This window comes from Carassius carassius, chromosome 45 (genome assembly GCF_963082965.1).
Source record: "Carassius carassius chromosome 45, fCarCar2.1, whole genome shotgun sequence".
NCBI lineage: Eukaryota > Metazoa > Chordata > Actinopteri > Cypriniformes > Cyprinidae > Carassius > Carassius carassius.
In genome coordinates, this window is record NC_081799.1 from 22,370,124 (window position 1) to 22,391,278 (window position 21,155).

Here is a 21,155-nt window from a genome sequence, read left to right on the forward strand (position 1 = left end):
TTTATTTTTATTAAGGCGTGTATGAATGTAACATAAAAAAGACTTTATTACTCAGAATTAGTGCTGTCAAACAATTAATCGCGATGAATCGCATCTAAAATAAAAGTTTTTGTTTGCGTAATATATGTATGTGTACTGTGTATATTTATGTATATGTATACATATATATATATATATAAACATATGCAGTATATATTTTTTTAATATTTACATGTACATATTTATATTAATATAAATTATATTATATGTATAAATATATAATATATAAATATATTTAATATATAAACACATTTTTTCTGAAATATATACATGCATATGTGTGTACGTACTTATATAAACATAATAAATATACATAGTACACACACATATATTATGTAAACAATAACTTGATGCGATTAATCATGATTAATTGTTTGACAGCACTACTCAGAATGCTATCATTTCAAGATGAAGACTTTGATTCCACCACTGAACTTTTTTGTGAGGGTGTGACATGCATTTTGCTTCAGGGGCCTCGGAGCAGACGCTGGGAGTCCTGGGAGGCTCCTGGCCCGCTGCAGGCTCTGGTGAGGAGGGTGTACGTGTCCATGGTGGGTCAGCGGAGAGACCAGACGCTGGTGGCTTTGGGCCGCAGTGGCACAGGGAAGACCACTTCCTGTCAGTCATTTTCCCAGGAGCTGCTGAAACAAACGGGAACAGCGGGAGGAAGCCTTAACTGTGAGTGCATCCACTTCTGTGTCTGTAACCCAAACCTATAGAACGACAGAAAACAAAAGCTCTTGAACGTGAACTTGGCCTCACTGGTTGAATTTGCTCATTGGAGCCTTTGATGGTTACAGGCTTCTATCCTGTAATTACAAGAGCGTCTTCCTCTCACAGTGTGACGTGTTTCGCTCCATTGAATCTGTCTGAATCTGTTTCTGCTGATGTTCAGTGATAGGTGAAAGGCTGTAGCAGCAGTTTAGAGGCTGTTTAGTGTTGTTTGTCCATTGTCACAGGTTGTGAGACATGATTTGTGTGTGTAACTGCAGTAGAGCGGCTCCAGGCAGTGTTTACAGTGCTGCGCTCGTTCGGGTGTGTGAGCTCGTCTCACAGCGAGGCCTCGACTCGATTCGCTATGGTGCTCTCACTGGACTTCAACCACGCCGGACTCGCTGCTGCCGCCCATCTGCAGGTGCTCCAGTCTATCCATCTGTCTGTCTGTCTATCCATCTGCTCGTACATCTGTCTCTATCTATCTGTCTGTCTTTTTGTTTGTTTGTTAGTTAGGTGTGGGCGATGTAATAAAAATCTAATCACGATATGAGCAATTTTATGTGTCAGTAACGATATCACGATATAGATATTTTTGGTTTAAATTAGGTCTTTTGTGATTTCAAATTGTTGATTGTTCATAATTCTTAAAGAAACTCAAGCTCACTGAAGACAAGTAAACAGTCAGCAATTAAAAAAAGAGTAAGAAACTAATTGCAATCAATAGGACAAAAAAAACTACATTAGAACAAATGAATATTAAGTGATACATACAATGTATGAAGTAATCAAATGTATAAAAACACTGCATTTTCTTCATGTGTTAATTAAATATACTATACATTTCTTCCTATTGAAGTTACAAAAGTGATTTAGTCAAAGATCAGCGAGAGGTTTTCTCTCTTTTGTTGTTTGAGTAACGTGTATGACAGACAGCAGGAATATTAGACTGCTGTCACTTTAAGACCTGCCCGGATCCAATATACTGTTACACGTGTTTTCTTTCTCGGCTGTTTGCAGTCACTTAAGACCTAAATTACTGTGTTTACTTACTTTATTAAGTAATAAGCCTTTAGAACAACATTAAGGTGAGTAGTCACTCTAGTTCAAACAATTAAAATAAATTACGGTGTGTTAAATAAACTCAATATTTAGCAGACAGACGTGACTACAGCCAAAGCAGCAGTCAAATTTTAAGAGTACTGACTTTTTTTTTTTGCATCTATCTATCTTTTCATTTAGTTTAACATGATGTACTAAAATAACGAAAAATGAAATAAAAATGTACATGAATAAAAACAATATAGACATTAAAAGAAACTAAATTAAAATGCAGACATATCTGTCTGTCTGTTTATACATCGATTCATCTGCTCTTACATCTGCCTGTCTTTCTGTTTGTCTTTGTCTGTCTGTCCAAGCATCTATCCATTTGTCTGTCTAGTCAATCTGTTCTCACTAATGTTTCCTCTCTCTGTTTCAGACTATGCTGCTGGAGAAATGGAGGGTGTGTCAGAGGCCGGAGGGAGAGAGTAACTTCCTGGTTTTCTCCCAGATGCTCGCAGGCCTCAGCACAGACATGAGGTCAGTTGGGTCCCTGGAGCTCTCTGCGGTCACACTCAGTAGCATTTGCTTCTTGTATTGTGAAGCCTCTTTCTGGTTTCCTGACTTCTGTCCTTACAAGCCTGAGTGCAGTGTTATTAGATAGACAAAGTTACCCATCATTAAACCCCAGATCATTCACCCTATTGTTAGGGGTTTGTTTTTGGATTCGGTTTCCTCTAAGAGGCACGCACAGGGTCTTCAGCGAACGCCGCTTTGGCAGAAGGCCTGCTCTTTTCATAGCTTTGCCTTAAAACAAAAGCTCCAGAGAGCTTGGGGGGCAGGATCTTGTCTGATGTCATTTCCTGTTTAAATTTAAGTCTTGTTTTCTAATCACAGGTCTGAACTTCAGCTGCACCAGTTAAAGGAACACAACTCATTTGGAATTTCATGCCCAACCAAGGTATGAACTGTTTAAAAAAAGCAACAACAACAAAAAAAAATATAAGGGAAAAAAATATTTTTTTAAACATAAGTGCATCTGTTCTGACATGTTAAGCTTTGGTGAACATGTGGGAAACAAACATTTATGTCTAGCTTGTAACACTTCCTGATCCTCTTATTTCCACATCTACCTACAATTCCATCCAATAAAGAGAGAAAAAACGTAAATTCATTTAAATTAAGATTAAATTTAAACTGAATTACATTAAGTAACTCAGTTTCAAATAAATTATAAAATTAAATGAAAACCAATTTAAATACCAAACCAAATTAAATTCCTATGTTACTTTTAAAGGTGCTATATATAAAAAAGTTATCTTTATTAGTATTATTAAATTTCTGTTTTTAATTCAACTAAAAACTATTATTGTTTACATTACTGCCCAACAATGTATTAAGAGTTGGATCAACATCCAATTTTATCCACATACATACAGTATACTAACATAAACCGATATATACAATAAAGCTAATCTCAATTTAAGATCTCTGTCTCGACTTAAGATATTAAGAGACTGAATCCTTTAAACTGTGAAAAAGTGAAAAGAGCTAAAAGTGATTTTAATATTTAATAACTAAATAATGTATAATTTGCTTTAAATTTTTGTCAATATTATTGATATAATGCAACAGAAATGAGCAAAGGTGGAAAGTAACAAATTACATTTACTTGCGTTACTGTAATTGAGTAGCTTTTTTGTGTACTTCTACTTTTTAAAGTAATTTTTTAAATATGTCATTTTATTTTTACTTAAGTATATTTTGTTTGAAGTATTGTACTTCGCTACATTTTAAAACACATTATTTACTGAGTAAAAAAACCCCCAAAAACTACTGTAACTACTGTAGTAAATAATGGGCAGAAGGGCAAACTGGTGCTAAAATCACAAGAAAGATGCAGACGGACAAAACAGGCGTTAGTGGTGCAGACACTGCTGAAAATGATACCCCATCATATTCTGAAGTTGTACTCGAAGGAAATTAAGTGAACCCCTGGCCATATTTATGCTTTATTATGCAGTGTAAGCTGTGCCAAACTAGCAGCTTATAAAATCTCGACAAGACATCAACCTTTCGCAAGCATGTAGAGGTAAGCTAAATAGTTGCATCGTTACATGGGTGGTTAAAATGAACCTTTGACATTTTAACGAGAGGTTTTGCACAAATTAGCCAAAAAGACAGTGATGCGGAGTGTATTGATATCTATCGTCTGCGATAATATCATAAATTGTTGTTTTAATGATGTGCACGAGCATTCACTGTGTGATTCAGTCTGGTAAAATGCATTTAGAATGATCACAAAATTGAAGATATGGGCAGAAAATTTGTATATTTGTATAATTGCATATAGTAAATCAATATCACTTAATGAACGAGTTTTTTCCTCCAAAAATCAGCATGATTACATATAGTTTTTTTTTTTTTTTTTTTTTACAACAGTTCAGTAAACAATTTAATTAGGAGAACTGCATTTTAGACACCATATTGCCTGTTTCTGCTCTATTTCTACAGCAAAAAATAATTCCAAACACAGCCACCAAAGCACAGTTTTGTGTCTCTGAGCAACAAGATAGTGTTTAGTTCCTGAATTAATCAACTGTTTAAATGATTGATTCAATCGCAATAATTCGCTTATTAACAGTGACTTGCAGTGACTTGCTGACACATACTGGCCATTTTAATTTCACATTTAAAGTATACATAGATTTTTTCTAAGTAATTATTAATTAATTAATTATTAATATTAATTAATTTCTTATAATTTCAAATGAGTATTCAACATTTTATGTCTTGTTTTGCCTCGCTCCCACTGTTAAAATGTAACTAAGTAATTTTTACTCTAAGTACATTTTAAATGAGCTACTTTTTACTTGAGTAGATTTTTAGACTGGTACTTGTACTTACCGTATTTTTCGGACTATAAGTCGCACCTGAGTATAAATCGCATCAGTCAAAAAATACGTCATGATGAGGAAAAAAACATATATAAGTCGCACTGGACTATAAGTCGCATTTATTTAGAGCCAAGAACCAAGAGAAAACATTACCGTCTACAGCCACTAGAGGGCGCTCTATGTTTTCAGTGTAGACTACAGGAGCACAGAGCAGCATAGAGCGCCCTCTCGCAGCTGTAGATGGTAATGTTTTCTCTTAGTTCAGTTCTCTCGGTTCATGTCAAATTAATTTTGATAAATAAGTCGCACCTGACTATAAGTCACAGCACCAGCCAAACTATGAAAAAAAGTGCGATTATAGCCCGGAAAATACTGTAAGTAAAATTTCATTAATGTAATGGTACTTTTACTGGAGTAGAATATTTTTGTACTCTTTCCACAGACTGGACTTGAACCTGCTTTTCCTAAATGCGCACCAAGACTCAAAAGTGTCTTGCAGTGTCTTGTTCTGACTTCAACTTTTCTTTAATAATGTTTTAATAAAGTTGGTTTTTCATCCTTCTCTTCAGGTGGATGAAAAACAGAGAGCTTCAGTAGGTTTTGGGAAGCTACTGGCCGCCATGAACACTTTAGGATTCTCCTCGGATGAGCAGAAGGCCATTTGGCATGTTTTGGCAGGAATCTACCATCTTGGCGTTGCAGGAACATGCAAGGGTAAATCAGGACTTAACGGCTGTATTTTGTCAAGTGATAAGTATTAGTTGAGTCTTTACTCTCTGTTTTTCTGTTCTTGCATGGCTTCAGTGGGCCGTAAGCAGTTTATGAGTTTTGACAGCGCGCAGACAGCCAGCGCCATCTTGGGATGTGAGGGAGAGGAGCTCCACACTGCCGTCTTCAAACACCACCTGAGGCAGATACTGCAGAGAGCCACCGGAGGCGTCAGAGAGCGCCGCGCCGCAGAGGAACCAGAGGACGGTCAGAAATAATAAATAATAAATCTGAGAAGATCTCAGAGAGGAGCTAGAGAGAATGTCCTGGACACTTATTATTTGGATATTTACCAAATTAAATATTGTCCGTATGAAGTTTTAATTATTCAGTTGATGAGGACTGAGGCTGTTAAGCAGTTTAGCATCATTATAAAAAGATATTATAAGAAATGTTTTCAGGGTTTTTTTTGTATTTGTTGCTTGTTGCTGCTTAACATTTTTGTGGAACTGTGATACATTTTTTCAGCATTCTTCAATGAATAGAAGTACAAAAGAACAGCATTTATTTTAAATAAATCTTTGTTACATAAATGTCTTAACTGTGACTTTTGATCAAATCAATGCTTCACTGCTGAATAAAAGTATTTATTCTATCTTTCTTTTCTTTCCTTTTTTTAATCATTCTTAGTTGGTAAAGTAAATATCACTGATTCCACAAAAATATAACCATTTTCAACATTGATAATTATAAAAAATGTTTCTTGAGCAGCAAATCCATATATCAGAATGATTTCTGAAGGATCATGTGACACTGAAGACTCGAGTAATGATGCTGAAAATTCAGCTTTGCATCACAGGAAAAAATTACATTTTAAAATATATTCAAATAGAAAACAATGATTTTAAATTGTTAAAAAAAATTACTGTTTTTATTATATTTTTATCAAATAAATGCAGCCTTGGTCAACAGAAGAAACTTGTTTTAAAAACATCGTAATTATTCAGAAGTTAGCAAAATCATACACAAGCTCTATTTAATTAAGGATGTCCTGTGTGTGTGTGTGTGTGTGTGTGTGTGTGTGTGTGTGTGTGTGTGTGTCTGTCTGTGTCTGTGTCTGTGTCTGTGTCTGTGCTGCAGGTCCGAGACTGAGTGCCGCTCAGTGTGTGGAAGGGATGGCAGCTGGTCTGTATGAGGAGCTCTTTACCTCTATTGTGTCTCTCATCAACAGGTAAACACACTGTTCAGTGACACTTCTATCTCTCCAGAGTGATCTAGCAGTGTTTCCTACTGTTCCTCTGGTTCTCTCTCCAGAGCGCTGCACTCTCAGCAGCTGACGCTGGCCTCTGTGATCGTGGTGGACACACCGGGCCTGAGGAACCCCAGACACAGCGGTGACGAGCGGGCCGCCGGCTTCTCTGAGCTCTGTCACAACTACTTACAGGAGAGACTGCTGGAGCACTACTTCAGCCACACGTTCACACACACGCTGGAGAGATACACACAGGTACACACACCGCCCCCAACCACTACATAGATACGCTAGATGTTCTAGTGTTATGTCTCAAAAAATATTACTTTTGAATATGAACCTTGCTGATTTAATTTAAGTTGAATTGAATTTTGTTTAAAAAGTTATATATTAAGTGATGTATAAAACAAAAGAACATTTATATTAATATTTATAATTTCTGTATGTTTTACTGATATGTTATTATTTGGTCAATAAACTATCTAAAAATGTTATATAACCCTCAAATAATTATTATTATTAATTTAATTTCAAAAAAATATATATAAAGTGTCATTCCTATATATTTATAACTTCTATTTCTGTGTGTTAGACTGCCACAATGAACTAGATGTAAAAAGAGCATATCTGTCCTTTTTTTATGGCACCACATAATTAATATTTTTGAAATATTAAAATATGAATATGAAATATAAAAAATAGTTTTTTGTCATTGACAACTTGAAGAAACGTTGAGTATGAACCTTGCTGATTTAATTGAATTGAATTAAATAAATACTATATAAAATGACATTCCTGTCCATACTTACTCTATTGCTTTTATTTCTGTATGTTTTACTGTCATTTTTCTTTTTAGTCAAAACAATACATCTAAAAATGCCATACCTGTTATTTTTTATGGCACCAAATATAAATTTTTTTGGCAGTATTATTCACATCCTCAAACAAATATTGACTATTATTATAAAATATTGAATGTGATTAATATAATTTAATTTAATTTTAAATACGTTTGATTTATTAATTTTATAATGTAATAAATCCATATGTATATATATATATATATATATATATATATTTGCCAATTTAGATCTCTTTTTTTCTGCATGTTTTACTGTCATTTTGTTGCTTGGTCAGCTATATCTAAAAACTTTTTTTATGGAACTTTTTAGTGCATTTGTTTGGCCTTTTTATTTGATACAATAATGGGGAATTGAGAAGAAATGATATTTTGAATTTCAGGTCATTATTAACTTTGGTGGTAATTTTCACAGGAGGGAGTAGCTGTGGATTTCACAGCTCCTGAGACGAGTCCGTCAGAGGTGGTGTGTGCTGTTGACCAGCCTGGAGTGCAGGTATCACTCACTGATCCTCAGCACACTTCTTACACTCGTCAGTCACGCATGAAGTTTCACAGCGAGTGTCTGTGTGCATTCTCAGGTTCGAGGACCAGAAGGCGACTCTCGAGGTCTCCTGTGGGTTCTGGATGAAGAGATGGTCACTCCGGGCTCCACCGAGAGCACAGTTCTGGAAAGAGTGTGTCAGTTCTTCAGTGGCACAGGTACTCCAGCCTGATCCTGGCCTGCTGCTTTCATGTTTTTTTAAATGTTTCATCTTTCTTGCTTGCTTGCTCCTCAGTGCGCCAGTGCGAGCAGCCTCTGCAGTGTGAGATCGCTCACCTGATGGGTTCAGATCCGGTCCGCTATGATCTCTCAGGCTGGTTCGGTCAGGTCCAGAACAACCCGTCTGTCCTTAACGCCAGCTCCCTCCTGCAGAACTCCTCAATGTAAGAGACTGCAGATGATCACTGACGATTTTCCTCAGATAATATTCTGAATATTGAACTTTGCAGATTAAATTTTAAATAAATTGTTAAGTTATTTGGAAAGTTATTAAGGATTTAATAATCATTAGTATTAATGAAATATTCATTATAATATTAAAATATTCATTAATATTCATTAATATCCAATTTTATATAAAGGTGCCAAGAAAAATAGCAGGTATGAAATTTATAAATAATTGATAGAACGAATACCAAAAATGGTAGCAAAACATAAGGAAATACATGTAGATGTTATAAATATAGGTGATTATTAGATTTTTTTATTTTTTTTGTGCAGGTTTTGTTTTGTTTGCACTGTTGAGCTATTCCCCCATGCACAAGAGCTTTTCCTCAAATAAAATTCTTAATATTGGATCTTGCAAATTAAAATAAAAGTTAAAGTTTTTATTTTATTTTATTTTATTTTATTTTATTTTATTTTATTTATTTTTTTTTTATTTTATTTTATTTTATTTTATTTTATTTTATAAAATATTTTATCTTATTCAGTGCTGTATGGTTGACTTCTGAAAGTGCTTGCATACAAGGGCTCCTCAAGCAAAATCCTGAATATTTAATCATGCAAAATGTAAATAAAAAGTTTTTAATATAATTTGACATTATTCATGAGTATTATTAAAATATTAATTATATTAAAAAATTGAATAAGTTTGGTTCATGTGAACTAATACATGTAATAAATTGTATATTAGAAAATATTTATATAAGTTTATATAATATTTTTTATTTCAGAAAATGAAATAATAATGATTTTTTTTTTTTTATTGTCTAGTGTTTGGTTTATGTAAATTAGTATGACAACAGTCCTTTCTTAACCACAGAAGGGACATTTATGACACAGAATTATCATTTTTGCATTCTTCCACATCTCATTTAATATAGTATAATGCATTTCTCATAGCTGCTTGTCACTGAATAAATTGCTGTTGGAAAGCATCTTTTGCACTACGTCTCCAGCAGACAAACGCAAGTGCTGTGTGTGTTCAGTTTTGGTGATAAATCAAATTAAAAAACACAGTGAAAATGGTGTCTTGTTCTTCTGAACTGTAACCTAGCAACAGGGATAAACATCTGTCCGTGCTCACAATGGTATTCATGCTGATGATGCGAACGTCCCACAATAAAGACAAGTGTGAATACAGACGGCATCATTGTGAGGGCTAGTGTCGACAACTTTTAGAAAAAAAGTGTTTGTTTGCTTTCCTTTTTTGTTCTTTTTCAGTTTTACTAAAAATGCATAGCAAGCGATGAAAAGAATTCAAGCTGCTCACTAAACACAGTTCTTCTGTAGAAATGCAGCATACAACATTAATACTGTTGTAGTTTATGTGTACAAACCATTCGAGATTGCTTTCATAACAGCTGTAAACCACACTGGAGTGCACATGAACTTAAAACTAATTCTATTGTAATTCTATAGTTGTATAATTTAAAAAAATCTAATTTTTTAATTAAAATAAAATTGTACAATTAAAATACCTATTACTGCCTATATTGATAACTAATATATAACTAACTTTTTCACATTTTAATTTGCAACGTTCAGTATTCAGATGTTTGTTTGAGCAAAAGCTCTAGTATGAAAGTGTCTTTAGAAACTTAAGATTAAATGAAATAACATGACATTGCATTGAATTACTTAAATTAAAAAAAAAAAAAAATTACCAGCCATATTTATAAATTCTACCATTTTGCTTTTTGTTCTGCAAACTATATCTAGAGATGATTTAAAACGAATTTAACTTGAAAGACATTCAATTGTTTAATCTAAATTAATATTAAGATGAAAATAAAATTTTTATTAAATATTTTAAATAATAAAATATTTACTGGATGACAAGCATTTTGATATTTTTTTTCTAAACTGTATCTAGTGACACCATGTACTATGTCTTTGGCACATTTATTGCTTTGTAGTAATAGAGAGGTTACAGCAAATCAACATTTTATTAAAATGAATGACTTTTACGTTATCAGTACTGTAGTATGTTATGTGTACAAAACACACCAGTGTTCTTTCATACTAGTTGTAAACTGGACAGGAATAAATGTTAATTTGAAAAAAAAAATGTCATTGTTTAATTTAATTGTTTTAAATTTATTTTTATTTTTTTAGTTTAATTAATAATTGCCATTATTCTATGCTTTTTAAGCTATGTCTGTAAATGCTATATCTGTTTATTGTTTGTTTTTTTTGTTTTTGTTTTTTTTTTCTCGTGGCACCACATGATTTTTTTCCACTTTTATTGATAATTCACTTTTTATTAATACTAATGACTTTTATATCATCAATGCTGTAGTTCATGTGTTCTAAACATGGCACATGGCTTTCATACCATTTGTAAACCTCGCTGGAGTACACATGAACTTGAAAAAAAAAATGCTTCCTACCTAATCAAAAACAAACCGAATTATGAAGTCAAATGGATGTGGGTTCATGCTAATAACTCTCTAAATTACTTCTCTCTCTCCTTCTCCCTCTTGTTCCTCTTCTCAGTGGAGCGGTGAAGGCCCTGTTCAGTGGGCGGGCGTCCGTGCCGCCTCTGTGCCGGGGTTTGGGTGGCGTGGAGGGTGGCTCTCAGCGCTCTCTGGAGAGATGTGGCACGGTGCGGAAGACTCTGAGCAGTGGGATGGCGGCCCTCAGGAGACATTCACAGTGCATCGCCGTCAAACTGCAGGCGGTGAGAAACAAATGAGGCAGCCGTTAAGAAGTCGTTTGTCTGTAAATCCTCTTGACTCTTTCTGTGACTCTCTCTCTGAGCAGGACGCTCTGGTGAATCTGATTCGGCGAGCACGGCCGGTCTTCCTGCAGTGTTTGAGTGTGAAGACAGATGGCTGTGGCTTTGATGTCCCAGCACTGCGTGTACAGCTGCACTCCACACACCTGCTGCCGGCGCTGCAGCTGTACAGAACAGGTCACACACACACACACACACACACACTCATACATGTTTGTTTCTAATCATGTATGGGACTTCTGTTGTACTTCATTAAAGCCAATTAGTTGCAAGTATCTCTGTATCTGTTTGTTTGCTGAGAAGTTACTGACCCCCAGGCCTTTCAAGATGCAGATGAGTTAGTTTTTTCATCAGAAGAGATTTGGAGAAATTCCCAACACTTGCTCACGGCCTTTCGCACCGCCAAAACTTTTTCATAGTACCAGAACTAATTGTGGAACTACCCACTTTTGTCGTTGTCAGAGATTCTTAGTCCTTCTTTCCATTCTTTCAATCGCTTTACGTATACGTTGACATTCCATGTTCATTATTGTGAAACTGCTAGACACAACAAAAACACAGCTCCAATCACAGCGTCCTCCACACTCCTGTTGTTAACATTGTTCTTCTTTGAACGCTGCACACAAATGACATCGCTGTCGACCGGCTTACGTCACATTCTAGTACACACTGTTGGTGCGAATGCAACCCTTTAAATGGTACTGGGAAGTAGCGCAAAATCATCCCAGTACTTTAGTACTGTACATTTAGTTGTGGAACTAAAGCAGTGTTAAAGGCCCTAATGAATCCTCTGCAGTGAATGGGTGCCATGAGAATGAGAGTAATCCACAACACTCCAGTCCATCAATTAGTGTCTTGTGAAGAGAAAAGCTGCATGTTTGTAAGAAACAAATTCATCATTAAGGCATATTTAACTTTAAAATGTCGCTTTTGACCAAAACACATATGTGTGCATATTTCCCTTCTGATTCAGATGAGACGACTTTTCACTGAAAAGTCAATATTTTAGCAATATTTTAGATTATGGAATACATTATAATTTGAAGTGAAAAACATGTAAATGATAGATTTGATTCTTAAAAAAAACAGAGCTTTTTCTTCACAAGATGTTAACTGATGGACTGGGTTGGTGCAGGTTACTTGTGGATTATTGTGTTGTTTTTATCAGCTATTTGGACTCTCATTCTGACGGCACCCATTCACTGCAGACAATCCATTAGTGAGCAAGTGATGTAATGCTACATTTCTCCAAATCTTTTCTGATGAAGAAACAAACCCATCCAAATCTTGGATGACCTGTGGATAAGTACATTTTCAGTTTTGGGTGAACTGTTTCGTTAGGATTGGAAATTTTAACCATTTGTGGTAAAGTCATTATTGATTGCTCAGGTTGTGTGCTACATCTCAAACATACTGAACATATAAAGCAGTTCTCCTCGTAAAAACCAAAATCAGGTCCCATACTGTATTGTTAATTACCAAATGTCCTTTCAAAGACAGCAAGCTCTGTCTCTGTTTCTGTCTGTGTTGCAGGTTACCCTGAGCACATGTCCCTGGGTGATTTCCGCTGTCGTTTTCAGGCCCTCTCTGCTCCCATAATGAAGCGATACGGTTCTGTCTTCATTACCCCTGACGAAAGGAAGGTCTGGACGTCCTGAATCCCCATGGCGCACATGCACCTCATTACCCTCTGTTAAAATGTCATTTATTTTTAATGATATCAAATGATGACGTTATATATTTCCCTGTTTATTAACTTGTTTATTGATTAGCCAGTTTTTGCTTGAACAGCTCTCATTGATTCAGGGAGCTGCTGTTCCAGAAGTGGGCCTGAGCTCTGTCTGGTTGTGTTTGCATCCCTTTATTTCAGGCTGTGGAGGAATTATTGATTGATCTGGATTTGGACAAGAAAAGCATTGTTTTAGGAGCAAGCAGGGTGAGCCAGTCATCCATGTCTGTCTGTCTGTCTGTCTAACTATCTATCTAACTGTCTGTCTGTCTGTCGGTCACCTGTCTCTCTCTCTCTCTCTCTCTCTCTCTCTCTATCTCTATCTGTCTAACTGTCTGTCTGTCTGTCTATCGTTCTATCATTCCATCATTCTATCTGTCTATGTTTAATAATCAAGATGTACCTATAACAAACGCAGGTTTTGTTTCAATCTTCACTTCTGAAGTTTTCAGGTCATTCTCTCTCTGATGTGTGTGTTTATGAAGGTGTTTATGAAGCGTGGTGTCCTGAGGTCTTTAGATCAGCAGAGAGATCAGTTGTTGAGCGGCTGGCTGGTGCAGCTTCAAGCGTCCAGTCTGGGTCATCTGTGCCGCCAGAAATACCGCCGCATGAAGGTGAGTCTCTTTTGTCCTCTGCTAGAACAGCCAGTGTTTATAGATCTGCGGATATAGGCTCAGAGATGACTCTCTGTAGTGATGTTTCTCTTTATAGGGACCCAGTGTTCAGTGAGAGGAGGTAAAATAGACAGTCAAACAAAATTATGACATCTCTGCTGTAATTATACTTGATTAACTTAACTTAAATTCTTGGAGAGGTGTAAAATACGGCTTTTAATGGAGTTAATAGTAGGCTAATAGTGCTAAAGTCTTGTGTATAGTTGTGTCAGTGTGGGTCTGATTCAGTGTCTAATGTGAGTGCTGGTCTGGGATCAGGTTCAGCAGATGGCAGTGTGCTGTATTCAGAGAAATGTGCGAGTCCTCACTGCAGTGGCCAGCTGGAGCTGGTGGAAGCTGCTGTGCAGAGTGCGCCCCCTGCTGGACATCAACATGGATGACCAGCGGCTCAGATCCAAAGAGGTACTGACTGACATGTTCATATTACACATCATATTTAAACCTCTAAATAATCAAGCTGTCCAGTAATCATCTGTACAGTGATAGTTTTGTAATTAAAGTGTGCAACAAAATGAAAAATACATTTCTCTGTGTGCAATTGTCAAAATTTTACTTAATTTCTTTTTGATTTTTTGTTCTCTGCTATCTATCTATCTATCTATCTATCTATCTATATATCTGTCTGTCTGTCTAGACTGTGTTATGTTGTTTATCTGATTCGTTTCACTCCAATATAATCGTATCACAATCTGTTGTTCAGGAGGAGATCACTGCTCTGAGGAGACGTCTGGAAAAGTCAGAGAAAGAAAGAAATGAGCTGCGTCAGAGTGCAGACAACCTGGAGACCAAGGTATGTGTTTGTGCCATGCCCCCAGTGCCACACATGAAATGATACTGTCAGATCAGAAATCTCAAAATCACATTTTCTAGCAGTCGGTGTTCACAGTGATGGATGGAGTCTAGTTTTGAATTCTCTTCAGTGAAAGCATATTAACACAAACTCGCTTGTGATCGGCTGATGAAGGTCTAATCTCTGTCATATGACTGCCGCTGATGAATGAACAGCTCTTCTCTTGAGACATTGACAGATGATGGTGTGTGTGTGTGTGTGTGTGCAGGTTACGGCTGTTGTATCTGAATTAAGTGATGAGAGGTTCAGAGGGGAGGCCATGAGTCAAGCTCTAGACTCTGAGCGCACAGAGAGACTGCGCCTCGCCAAAGAGAACAAGGAACTGCAGGTACAGCCCACCCATCATTTGTCTCCATAGTGCTCTTTCTAATCGGTGAAATTGCATCACAAACTATCCATGATGTGTCCACGTGATGAGTGCACAGTAAGCACATTTTCTGGATCTGTACATAATATATATATATATATATATATATATATATATATATATATATATATATATATATATATATAAAAGCATATACCTTTTACCTTTTAGATAACACATACCAAAAATAATAGTTGCATACAGTATATTTACTCCATATCATAATTTATCTATATAACTAGATAGAAGGATAAATATAGATGTAGATAAATGTGTAGATAAGTATAGACAGATTATACAGTATAGATATGCCAAATTGTGCAGCATATACCAGAGTACTATATACTGCATAAAATACTGCATCCCACAATGCAATATGCTCAACCCAGGGTTGTTTTAGTATCATAAAAAATGTACTATTACTGTCTATTTTTTATGTTCTGTTTGCATTTTAATTTTAGTTTAGTTTTTTTTTTAAGTTTTTTTTTTTTGTCTATATAGTTTAAATTCATTTTACGTTATTTTAGTACATCATGTTTAACTAAATGAATAGATAGATATCTTTCATAAGATATTTTGTATTTTTTTTTATTACGTTTGTGTATAAAGACCTTTTGTTCTGACAGTCCAAATAAATAATGAGTCGAGAAAGTGATGAATCAATAAAAACTGTGGCTGGTTCAGAAATGACACTAGAAATGTAAGATAAAGTCAAGGGCATTGTGGTATAAAGTACTAATAATTTATTGTACATTGCACATTTCGGCTAATTTAGTACTGTAGGTAATGCATCCCATGCGTATAAAAATGTGCATATTTTGCACATTATACATGCTTGTATAATGCAGAAAAAGTATGATTAGTATGCTTTTCCATATATAGCCTGTCATATTGTCCTGAACGCCTCATCGCTGTGTTTCCTGTTGAATTGTGGGCGTCAGGCACATGTGTTTATTCTGTGCTGTGTCTCAGAGTCGTGTGGACCAGAGTAAAGTGTCTTTGGAGGCCCTTGAGAGGCAGTTAGAGGAAGAAAAACAGAAAGTCAAGAATAAAGAAGCTCTCAGCGGAGTGGCGACAGGTAAGACAGGCTTAGATGCAATCAAACATGCTGGCGAAGAAAGATAATGACTGTTTGCGTGGGTGTGTGTGAATCCTGCATGTGCACGCAGAAAGTGAGCTGCGGCTGCAGCTGGAATGTGCGCAGACGGAGGTGGAGTTCCTGCGCAGGCGCCTGCGTCAGTCAGAGGAAAGACTTGAGGGTGAGAAAGAGGCCCGTCAGCTACTGGATACAAAGGTATTAATGTTTTCTTATAGTTAACTTCATCTATTAAAATTTCAGTGATTGAAATGAAGTTAAAAGAAAATATGAATATTAGATAAAAAACTTAAGTAAAATCACATGATATTAAGAAATATTGCTTTGGCAACTAAGAAATTACTGAACCTGAAATAAATATAAAGATATATATATAATGACAAAAGCACAACAAAACTACGAAAACTTAGACTAAAATTTAAATGAAAACTGAAAAAGAAGGGAGCTAGTTCAAATTATAATTTTATTTTAAATTTATGAATTATTTAATTATTTTAAATGTAATTTTTAATTTTATAGTATTTAATTATTAATAAAATAACACTAAAGTCAGATTTTGTATTAAATACAAAACAAATAGAGGTCATCACCACTCACTCACACACACACACACACACACACACAAATCTATATTTCTTTCATTTTTGGTCAGGAAAAATATACAGCTCGTTTAACATGCAGTGGGGAATGTTGTCACACAATATAAGGTACAATTTGTTCATTGACATTACTTTTATAATTTTTTATTATTAATTATCTAAAGTTAAAAAGCTGTCTTATCAGTAATTTATTGTGCATTATAGAATATAAAGGGTTTTGAATAAAATATACAATTATGAAATGATAAAATCACAGTTCCTGAAGCAACAAAAATGTAAAATACATAAATAATAAAATGTAATTAATTTGTATTTTATAGATAAAAAAAGCATAAAAGATATGTTAGTGTGTGTGTGTTTAAATAATAAAATATGAATTTAAAAGAAATAAATTAAAAAAAAAATCGCGAAATACAGCGTTATTTATTATTATTAATTCACAAAAAATGTTTAAATTGAAGGCTAAGCTACTGTTAAGAGAACACAAGCATTTATGAAACTGGACTCAAATGCATACAGTTCTTCTGATGACTAGCCCTAATGTATGCCATTAATTTAACACTGACCAAGTCTATATACATGTATGATAAATCCTGTTTGGTTTGTTATGTAGAGAATTAAATACTGAATAAATTAAGAGCTCAGATATAAAATATCACAGATGATCTTTGTCTCTCTGTCTCCTCCGTGTGGCAGGTCCAGGAACTGCAGTCTCAGCTGGATCAATCCAAACGCTCAGTGACAGAGCTAAAACGTTACAGCCGGCGATTGACCTCTGACCTTCAGGACGCCCGCGTGCTGACAGACAGCCTGCAGGGCCGCGCTCACGAGCTGGAAAGGAAACAGAGGAGGTCTGTCTCATTTGCATATAATATATTAATATTCAGTGTCATGCTCACTGGTTGCTTGAATATGCATTCTCAAGCCCTGTCTGGTTTGTGTGTGTGTGTGTGTGTGTGTGTGTGTAGGTTTGACAGCGAACTGACCCAGGCACTGGAACAGGCTGATAATGAGAGGGAGCAGAAGGAGAGAGCCATCCAGGAGAATACCACCCTCGGTGCAGAGATCTTCACCCTTCGCAAGACACTTAAGGTACTGGCTGAGGTCAAAGGTCAAGTCTCCACCATCTGTGATGGTGCCCGTGTACTCCGGGTGTCCTCTGTCAGTAAACTGAACGAGTCCCCAGAGATCCCAAATATGCAGAGGAGAAAAGTTCTGCTTTGAATACATCAGATTATATAACTATACAGTATCATTATAGGAATGAATGAATGTGTCAAGTTTATACTGCTTTGATAGAGGTCAGGGGTCAATACATGGGAAATACACATGAATGCATTTATAGCTACATTATGATCTTTTATCTGTTCAGATGACTCTGTGTTTTTGGTGGTGTGTGTTTGTGATTGTAATTGTTTGTTTTTGGTGCGTTGTGTGTGTATATATGCTGTTGTGTTTATGCGCTCTGTTTGGGTGTTTGTATACATGTGAATATGTATGTGTTTATGTATGGTTATGTGTCTGTGATTGTATTTTTAAAACATTGTGCAATTTTTGCATGTGTGCATTTGATTTTGTGTGTGTACTTTGTGCATGCATGCATGTTTGTCTGTTGTATGTTTGTGCAGTATCTTTTGTGTGTGTTTGCTTGTGTGTGTGTGTGTGTGTGTGTGCGTGTGTGTGTTTGATTGCTTTGTGTTTATGCATTTGTTCTTGTTTGCATAATTGTGTTTTTGTGTGTGTAAAACTTGTGTGTTTGTGAATTTCTGTTTTTATGCATTTATCATGTGTGTGTTTAGTTTTCGTTGTTGTGTGTATTTTTATATGTTTGTGTGTATCTGTCTGTGATTGTTTTTTTGTGCATTGTTGTGTATTTATTTTCGAGTTTGTTTTTTTGGTTTTGCATTGTGATTGTTTTTGTATATTTTTGCACAAGTTTGCATGCATTTCTGTGTGTATTTGCTTTTGTTTGTTTATTATTGTTATGTGTGTTTTTGGGTTTGTGCTTGTTTGTATGATGTGTGCATTACTGTGTTTGTGCCATGTATATTTGCTTTTGAGTTTTTGTTTATGACAAGCTTGTTTGTATAATTGTTTGTGTATGTGCGTGTATGCATGTTTATGTGTGTTGTTTGTGTGTTTGTTTTATTTGTTTGTATGATTTATTTGTGATTTTGTGTGTGTGATATTTGTTGAATTCAATTGATGTGTTTTTGTCCTGCATATTATGTAGTTGATGTTTTTGTGTATTTACATTTCCATGATGTGTGTATTATTATTATGTTTGTGTGTTTCAGGAGAGTCAGGTGGAGGTCACGCACCTGCAGCAGCAGAAGGAGGAACTATGTGCTCAGATCCGTGACCTGAGCATCCCGCTCCACCTGACCTCCGACTCCATCCCTGAACTGAAGAAGAAGCTCCGTGAGCTGGAGACCAGAGACAAGGAGCGCTCGGAGGAGATCAGCCAGATGACTGCCAGAATCAAACAGCAGGAGCAGGTACAGTAATGCAAGAACATTTGACCTAATGAAAAGCTTGTGACATAATAACAATAAGCACATTAACATGTGACCTCCCAGATTTACATAAGTCTTAAAGACGCAGTAACACAAACAGGCCATCTGAACTCTGTTCTGCACAGATGCACCTTCGCTTTGAGATGGAGATGGAGAGGATGAAGCAGATCCATCAGAAAGAGCTGGAGGACAAGGAAGAGGAGCTGGAGGACGTGCAAAAGTCCTCACAGAGACGGGTGAGGGACGCAGAATGAATTACAGCTCGATAGACCACCTTACAACCGTGTCTCAAAAATAATTTCCTGTCTGTGTGTGTGTTTGTGTGTGTGCAGCTCCGACAGCTGGAGATGCAACTGGAACAGGAATACGAGGAAAAACAGATGGTGGTTCATGAGAAGCATGACTTAGAGGGGCTGATTGCCACACTGTGTGAACAGGTAACACACACACACACACACACACACACAAAACCTATACAAATGTTTTCATTAAAAATATAAACATTATATTATATTATATTGTATAAAATGTTATCATAGATAGCAAGATTTGAAACATTTGCTTGCACACACTGTTAACAACCACTGGAAGTTTCATAGCATTCCAGGCTTGAAATGTATTAACTACAGTATGTGGGTCATTTGGTTAGACGCGCTGCTTGATAGATCACAGAGTTATAGTCACATCAGGGCTTATGAGGATCTGTAAAGCTGTCATGTTCCTCTCTGTACTGATATAAGAGCACTACAGACTGCCCAGCTCTCCCCTCATCTGTCAGTGCTCTTCATTACAGTTTGTTTGTGGGAATATTAAAGCTCAGCAAACATTTTCAACTTCATGTGTATGCATGAAATTATATTAGTTATCTCATTTTACTTCTAAAATGTGACATACTTCAGAGAAGAATCTGTAGGGCAGGGCTTAGTTTTATCCTTCAGCAAGTGACTGGATGCTAAAAATTAGGACAGGGTCAAACAAAAAGGAAAGTCATATGTATGCTTGTATGTGTGTGTGTATATATAAATTAAACTTGAAATACTTGTTTCACTGGCCTTAATGTGTGTAATTTGTAATACTGTATATGTATATAGGATTTTAATATGGTTTTTCATTATTAATATTTCTAAAATATAAAAATTAGGGAAATTTTTGGAAGATATGCTCTAATGATGTCAACATTCAAATTGTTGATTTATTATTGAAAGTACAAAATACAGCTTTATCTACATTATTTGAACATGAGAAAAATGATTGGAAACTTTATTCCTTTATTCCTTTTATTTTCAAGTTCCTTTATTTAGAAGGATGTTCTTTCAACTGCATTCAGAACATATCGAACATAAAAATGAAATGTTTGAACACTGTGAGAACTTTTATCAGCTATAAATATCATAAGGGCATTCCATTGACATTGTTTTATGTTCATAACATTTATGCAGCCTTTACATAATGGGATCTTTTTACCATTAGACATGTTCTCACTCGTGTGCCCTGTGCTTAACTCAGCTAACAGCTTGTGGCTACACACTTTAGAGATACTGTACACGCATTCGACCTGAATGTCCTGCCCTCGGGCTGTCGTGAGCTCTCTAATGTTACTGTGCTCTGGACGCGTGATCACCACCAAGATCGATATGATGAAGCTACTCGTCTGCTGCTGTTAAAAACAACCCCGGTTTATGACCCGAGCTGCACGTTAACACTGCTGCTCAAAATGAGTTTGGTATTGAGTAAGAGGATGTGGTAAGCGCCTGGTTTTCATGCATGAATTGATTTTCCAGGGCATGTGCATTCACTGCCAACCCAACCTTCCCAACATATCACTTATTTCCTTGAGCATTACTTGAGATTTCAAGTAATGTTCCGGCCATTCATGAAATTTAATGAATAATGTTTTTAATACATATTACTGGACTTATTGTGCATGATGATTTTTCTCTCTGTATCTAATATTATTACAGTATATAATATAGAATAGAAGGATGATTCATTAGTATAATATTTAGTAATTATAGCCATTTAATACATTTAATGAATCATGTTGCTGTTCTTATATGTGTTCTTTCTATTCTGAAATTTAGAAAAA

At 35.7% G+C, this 21,155-nt stretch overlaps 1 protein-coding gene across 2 annotated transcripts in view; it reads left to right on the forward strand.

Annotated features, from left to right (window-relative positions):
- LOC132127862 (unconventional myosin-XVIIIb-like) overlaps positions 1-21,155 on the forward strand; it is a 47,075-nt gene that overhangs the window by 10,561 nt on the left and 15,359 nt on the right. For both annotated transcript variants that reach the window (XM_059540048.1, XM_059540047.1), the window contains exons 8-33: positions 510-717; positions 1,032-1,174; positions 2,237-2,337; positions 2,695-2,758; positions 5,264-5,408; positions 5,499-5,669; positions 6,543-6,633; positions 6,717-6,909; positions 7,929-8,009; positions 8,095-8,215; positions 8,293-8,440; positions 10,998-11,181; positions 11,265-11,415; positions 12,772-12,881; positions 13,109-13,174; positions 13,453-13,581; positions 13,900-14,043; positions 14,342-14,431; positions 14,700-14,819; positions 15,831-15,936; positions 16,028-16,152; positions 17,250-17,404; positions 17,522-17,645; positions 18,851-19,051; positions 19,195-19,305; positions 19,402-19,506. In XM_059540048.1, the coding sequence (XP_059396031.1) occupies positions 510-717; positions 1,032-1,174; positions 2,237-2,337; positions 2,695-2,758; positions 5,264-5,408; positions 5,499-5,669; positions 6,543-6,633; positions 6,717-6,909; positions 7,929-8,009; positions 8,095-8,215; positions 8,293-8,440; positions 10,998-11,181; positions 11,265-11,415; positions 12,772-12,881; positions 13,109-13,174; positions 13,453-13,581; positions 13,900-14,043; positions 14,342-14,431; positions 14,700-14,819; positions 15,831-15,936; positions 16,028-16,152; positions 17,250-17,404; positions 17,522-17,645; positions 18,851-19,051; positions 19,195-19,305; positions 19,402-19,506 (3,387 nt within the window). The remainder of the gene's footprint in view (positions 1-509; positions 718-1,031; positions 1,175-2,236; positions 2,338-2,694; positions 2,759-5,263; positions 5,409-5,498; positions 5,670-6,542; positions 6,634-6,716; positions 6,910-7,928; positions 8,010-8,094; positions 8,216-8,292; positions 8,441-10,997; positions 11,182-11,264; positions 11,416-12,771; positions 12,882-13,108; positions 13,175-13,452; positions 13,582-13,899; positions 14,044-14,341; positions 14,432-14,699; positions 14,820-15,830; positions 15,937-16,027; positions 16,153-17,249; positions 17,405-17,521; positions 17,646-18,850; positions 19,052-19,194; positions 19,306-19,401; positions 19,507-21,155) is intronic.